Source organism: Pomacea canaliculata, linkage group LG4 (assembly GCF_003073045.1).
Source record: "Pomacea canaliculata isolate SZHN2017 linkage group LG4, ASM307304v1, whole genome shotgun sequence".
Classification (NCBI taxonomy): Eukaryota; Metazoa; Mollusca; class Gastropoda; order Architaenioglossa; family Ampullariidae; genus Pomacea; species Pomacea canaliculata.
Window position 1 is genome coordinate 20092458 of NC_037593.1, and position 6000 is coordinate 20098457.

The following is a 6000-nucleotide window of genomic DNA, read 5'->3' on the forward strand; positions in this document are numbered from 1 at the left end:
CTAGTAATTAGGATTTATTACTCGTTGGTAGATAACGAAGAGAAGAAAAGAGTCATGAGTTAAAACTATGTCCTTCCGTATGAATTAATAAGGCATTAAGACCAATATTATTGCATTATGCTTAGAAATCCTACTGGTTGACGCGATAAGCCAAATAATAGCAAATACAAAATATCAAAAAAGTGCTCTTTCTATTAAAATAATACTTACCAAGATCGCATCGTTCGCCTTTGAATTCTGTCCTGGCACAGTCACAGACCAAACCACTGTTCGTCGTTAAGCAAACACCACCGTTCAAACAAGGGTTTCCTCGCTCACACAACTCTACACCCACAGAAAGTAATCCTCCAGAGTCGATTATTTCCGGTCTGTGCTGTTCGCGTCCACAAAATCTGTAAAACAAATTCCTTATAGAGCCTTTAAATCTGGGTTCGAAAACGACCGAAGCGACGGCGAGAATGTTGAGTCTCGACTCGTACTCGACTGGCAGACCGCCGACGAACATGAAGGCCTCCTTGGAAGTGACGTCCCGGAAGTCTGCCATCTTGCCCGGCGCAGATTTAACGTGCGTGATTCCGTCCACAGTCAAGACAGTCCTCTCATTGTCCTGTCGCACCTCCACCGCGTGCCACCGAGAATCGTCGAGGTTCTCCCCCGCCAGCATGGTCACAGTGCCCTCCCCGAAGTTGGCGCGGAGCTGCACGCTGCCCCGGATCAGTTTCAGCTCCAGGAAGTGAATGCCTCCATAGTCCAGGTACACGAGAAGGGCATACGGCTGCCCAGTCATGAAGTCGAAGCTGAAGGAGCCATTAAGACACGGCTCCCAGGCAGGGAACTTTGCATAGGACTTGTTAGTGCCATCCAGTTGGAAGGCGTGGCACCTCTGCAGAAGAGCCCAGAACAGGATGCCTTGCAGCACGTGCAGCGCGCCTAATGCTGAAAACTGTGACTGCATCGCGAGTTTTGGAAGAATGTAGCACCTGAAAGATCTTTTGGTGTTTTGGTGTTAGAAGGACGGCCAAGAGTTCAGAACTGAAATGCTGCCAGCACTTCTCCTTTCACTGCTGGATCTCTCGCGTCTTCTTGTGGACACTCAGCTCAGAGCGCGAACAAGGGTGCTGACGTTCACGACCGCTTGATAATGTTTCCTCCATTTCGCTAGGTCTCCTTCAATGCGGTTTTCAAGGCCTGCAATAGAAACTATGATTAATCGACATGTGATTGACTAGTGGACGTCACCAGCAAACAGTTTCTTCGCAGCAAATTGCGTATCGCACAAAATTTTTAAGGGGTGTACCAAGGAGTCAGTAGTTTAAATGGCATTTTGACCAAATAGGTTTGACAGTATGCAGCTACAACACGTATTATAGGCTTGGCTCGCTGTCATAGTTTGTCATACTTATTGTCTTGTCGGTCACCAGCACGATCGTCTGTTTGGACGAAAGAGCTCTGCTGAAAACCCTGGCAGAGAAAGCAAAATCAATGCTTCATTAGTCGGGTTAATTCAAACATTTGGTGGCATTTGTTTGTGATGTCTGTATGTACAGCAATGACAGACTTGAAGAGCAGTGCAAATTACTGCCTCTGTCTTTCAGAACAGTCTCTCTCTTTCTCTCCATCTCCCTCCCCCCCCTCCTCTTTTTTTTTTTCTTCCCTATCTCCAACATACCACGGCTAGCAATCAATAATTCGACAATATCGCCATACACCCAGGCGGTCGTACAAATACTTTATACCAGAGAAGCGTACAGGCAGCAAAGCAAACACACCACAAACATTTCTATGGTGCGTGCAAGCAAATCTTCCATTCTGTCGAAATATCAACCCAGCTGACATGTTGAGGGTGTTGTGATGGCTGGGATACATCTTGTGGTGAAAGCGTGAGCGCACGAGCTGTGTTAGTGACAGTCTCCATACTCAACGTACGCAATTCTCATTACCCAGAAGCAGAAACGCACATGACTCATGTAGCTGGGCCCATGTAATACGTTTTCGTCTTTCGCTTTTGTCTCTGAAAGAATGCAGAACCTCATGGCCAGCTAAGAATTGCAAAATGCGTCGTTCACTGGAATCAGAACAAACGCTTCTGGATCCTTCCTTTTCCTGGAGTACGTCGTGCAGTCCTGCTATGTGACGACAGAAGCTCAAGAAATGAAGGAGTAGGAGGCGGGAGGAGAGGGTCTAGAAAAGGGAAAAAGGGGATTGCGCCATCTCACTCCTCAGATGACAAGAATGAATGATCAATGCCAGACCCCCAAAGTGTTTCTTCCTATTAAAAGGTGGCCCTTTCACACGGAGAATACGAATCGATCAGAAGCCTTCTCAACCAATCTTAACGATATTCAATATCAGTCTTTTAGCCCACGCTCCAGTGGCAATCCCTATGTTACCAACCGACTGCTCCCTCCTCATCAAACGACAAAATTTAAAAAAAAAAAAAATAGAACCTTGAAAAGGAAACGAAAGATTTCACAAAGGACTTCAAACCAGACTAGGTCATCATGGCTACTGCTTACGTTTTAATACCAAACCAATTGTAGAGATCGTAGTCCAAAGAAAAAACCAGAGCTGCAGATAATAGAAATAAAAGCCAGTTATTATTAATTTTTTACTTTCCTGGCTCAGCTCTCCGGAACTTGCAAAAAATCCAGTTTTATTAAATGTTTAAATAACGTCTATTTTCTATTAACGGTATAGTGAAGATGCTGTCTATTCTCAATAAAATGATGTTGTGTTTGACTAGCATATAATAATAAGCGCACCTTGGTGATGTGATCGTGTGTTTGAACATTTCACAGCAGCAGTCGTTGTGAGGGTGACAGTCGTCACTACATGTGAAAAGACGCCACGTGAAAAGCTGCTCTGAGACAGGAAGCAAGAAAGTCCAGAGCGCATGTAGCGGTATCAGCGTGATGCGCTTACTGAAGGCTAATGACAGGTACCTTCATCCTCCTGCTAGACAGTTCATTTGAGGAAGAATAATGGATACCATGATATTTTTTTTTATCAGTATAGCAGATTTTTTTTTCGACCGAAGATACTGCATAGTTTTCTTTCAATCTGAAATTATTGCATTTTTTTAAATATAAGAAAGCCGACATTTTCTATCCCTCTTTTATCCCAACTCGTGTGTGTGTGTGTGTGTTGTCAATACGCTGCATTGCTTCTCGTGCATAGTAATAAACAGTCCATTTCACACTTAATGTTCTTGAAATCGTGGCACTAAAACGGATGAAACAGTAAATTGCATGTAGGAGGGAGGGAAAGATTGAGAGGGAGGGAAGGAGAAAGAGGGTGAACATGAGCTGGCTAGCCAGAGAGCTATGCCCACTATCTAAGCTAGCTCTATCGGCCAGTGTGTTCTTTCTCCTCAAGCGTTGAGAGGCCGCGGCGGATCGATAGCCCCCGGAGTGGTCTGGAGATAGTGGTCCTGACGCTGGGCGAGGTGCCGGGCCGATTTGGCCCCAGCCTATAACGCTCTTACCATAACAGGCTTCGCACAGCCACATTCATACGCCGTGTTCTGCACCGTGAGGACACGTTCACAAGAGAGATGAAGTCGGCTGGAGAGCAGCCTGTGTTAACAGGGTGTAACATATGATGCTGCTGGAGGGCAGCACCTCCTGTAAAATGTGTTCACATGTCAGAGTAGAATGGTAGTGCATAGTGTCCTTGATAAAAGATGCTCTCTGTTCTACATCTAGTAAAAAAGTGCCTTCACACAGGACAGACGAAAGATGCAGGTTTATGCTATTTGTTGACAGTTCTTGTTTATTCATTTTCTTTAAATAAGCTGAATGATTTTCAATATTTTTTGTTTGCTACCTTTGGAAAGGTACGCTATTTGTGTGTTTAAGGCTTTAGTTGCAGTCACCCGTTAAAGTGACCAGTATCTTATTACAAATCAGAAGAAAAGAACCAAAACGCCAACCGCACAGGCATAGTGCAAAACTTTCCTTCATTTTCTTTTAACCAAACGATGATGTCATCTCATTTATTCTAGCAGCATGGGTGTGGCAACCAATGCGCAACTGCTGCCAGGTGTGCACACACGTGGTATGTGAGTGTATGGTCTTGCACGTGTAGACAGACTGAGAGGACAGACGGATAACAGTTGACAACTTAAGTATGTACTTTCATTTTTCAACAACCACTCTTCCATGCTTGCGTCAAGTGAACTAAAGATTACTACCTCCGAACCTGTAGATAAAACATGGAGCTCACAATAAGCCAGATAAATGTCATAAAAAGTAGGCTTAACAGGATAAGGCCCAGCTTAGACGTCCATGTCTAACCTGCTGTTGTTTCCACTACTTTTATTTTTTTGTAACAGCTTTAACTCAAGACCACTCCAAGACATCGACAATTCTAAACAAAATATCACAGCTTAATATAAGCTCTTGAAATCATTTTCAGTCAGGTGAATGTCACGAAAGGGCCACCAAGCAAGAGCATGTAATCCCATTATCACTACTAGTATAAACTCATTAGCAGTTATTAATTCTAATTGTGCCTTTTAATTTCTTTCCATATTAGTAACCGTTTTAAAATTGATTAACGAATTGGTATTTTTCAGTCAGTATACATTTACTAGAGCTTTTCAGAAGCTTCTCTCACTCGCAGTCTAATCTCATGGATCTCTCAGAGGGCGAAAATTCATTTCCTAAGCAGGCGGGGAAAAAGAGAGAACGGGTGAAGCTTCTCCCACGGGTAAGGAAACCTATAATCATGGAGCTTGGAGAAAATAAGCACAACATACCAGAGAAAAACAGCCGGCATCACTAAGACATGATCAGGCTGCGAAGGTAATCGATGTGGTGACAGCATTTTCAATCGCTAGCTGCCTTCGATTCTCGGAATGACTGCTAATCCTGCTACTGATCTAGGCTTCGAGACTTCTGTCGTCTGCTTCGGAGAAAGAACGAGAAAGAACAAGATCTGCGCAAGAACGACTCGCCACGATTTCACTACGACAACATCTCTGAGAGAAGCGAACACTACCTACCGTCAAGAGGCGGTCCTCGATGGAAAGAATTTGTTGACTTAATCCCCACACGGCTGCAGCAGACGACGACTCACACAACAAGCTCTACAACCCCGGGCGCGGGTTGTCTGCTGCACGCCATTCATTTGCCGCAGCAGACGCGCAGCGACCTCCAGCGGCGCTCGATGATAAACAAGGAAACGTAACCCCTTGCAACTATCGCTCTCCGCTCTTCTGCAGCGGAGTCGCTGTTCCGTTTTCGGACCAGGCCAAACGTCCTGTGGTCCGCGGACTTGTAGCACTCGAAGACATTGACCAGAGCAACGACAGGCTGCCCATTTCCCGCAGCTTTGGTGCTGACTGACTGGGAGGTCAGGTGGGGGAGAGGGGGAGATGAGGCTGAGGCGGGCGGGGTGGGGTCGGGCCGCAGCTGCCGATCAATAGAATATGGCAGCGCGTGCTGCATCAGCAGCGACTTACTCAAGACGGAGACCCAGCGCGTTCCTCCGACCACTAAGCGCGTGCAGTCACAGCTTCCCCCCTCCGTAGCCTATCCTTTTATGTCAGTTTTCCTCCTCCTCGGTGTTGATCACTTCCAAAATCACCCACTCATCATTCTGGTCTTCTTTTAAAGCTTCTCGTCATTTTTTTCTTTAATAACATTTCAAACATAGTCCACTTATAACTTCATTAAATTAAAACCATCGGTATACAAACAGTTGTTTTTTTAAGTCTTGTGCAAAAAGAAGTCCATAATGAAAGCCAGTTCCAGATAGATCCAGTTACAATGTGCCTCCCTCTCACTCTTACTGGAAGTTTCCGACTGACTGTTGTTTCTGGAAGATCGATGGTCATAGTAAGGCACACGGCGAGCGACACACTGACGTAACTTACTGACCAATGGACAAACATACAGCGACTGCTGAATAACAACATGAATATATTGCGTTCTTTTTTTCTTTTTCTTTTTTTCTTTTTCTTTTTTTCTTCTTCTTAGTATCTTTTTATTAAGGCGT

The 6000-nt window shown here is 44.9% G+C and overlaps 1 protein-coding gene across 3 annotated transcripts in view; it reads right to left on the reverse strand.

Annotated features, from left to right (window-relative positions):
* LOC112561362 (neurexin-1-like) overlaps positions 1-5675 on the reverse strand; it is a 46058-nt gene extending 40383 nt beyond the window's left edge. Inside the window, exons 1-2 of one of the 3 annotated variants that reach the window (XM_025233799.1) lie at positions 5006-5675; positions 211-1188 (exon numbers count right to left, since the gene is read on the reverse strand). In XM_025233799.1, the coding sequence (XP_025089584.1) occupies positions 211-955 (745 nt within the window). In that variant the 5' untranslated portion in view covers positions 956-1188; positions 5006-5675. The remainder of the gene's footprint in view (positions 1-210; positions 1189-5005) is intronic. The other 2 variants (XM_025233800.1, XM_025233801.1) reach the window with 2 other exon arrangements.
* Between the last annotated feature and the right edge of the window lie 325 nt (positions 5676-6000).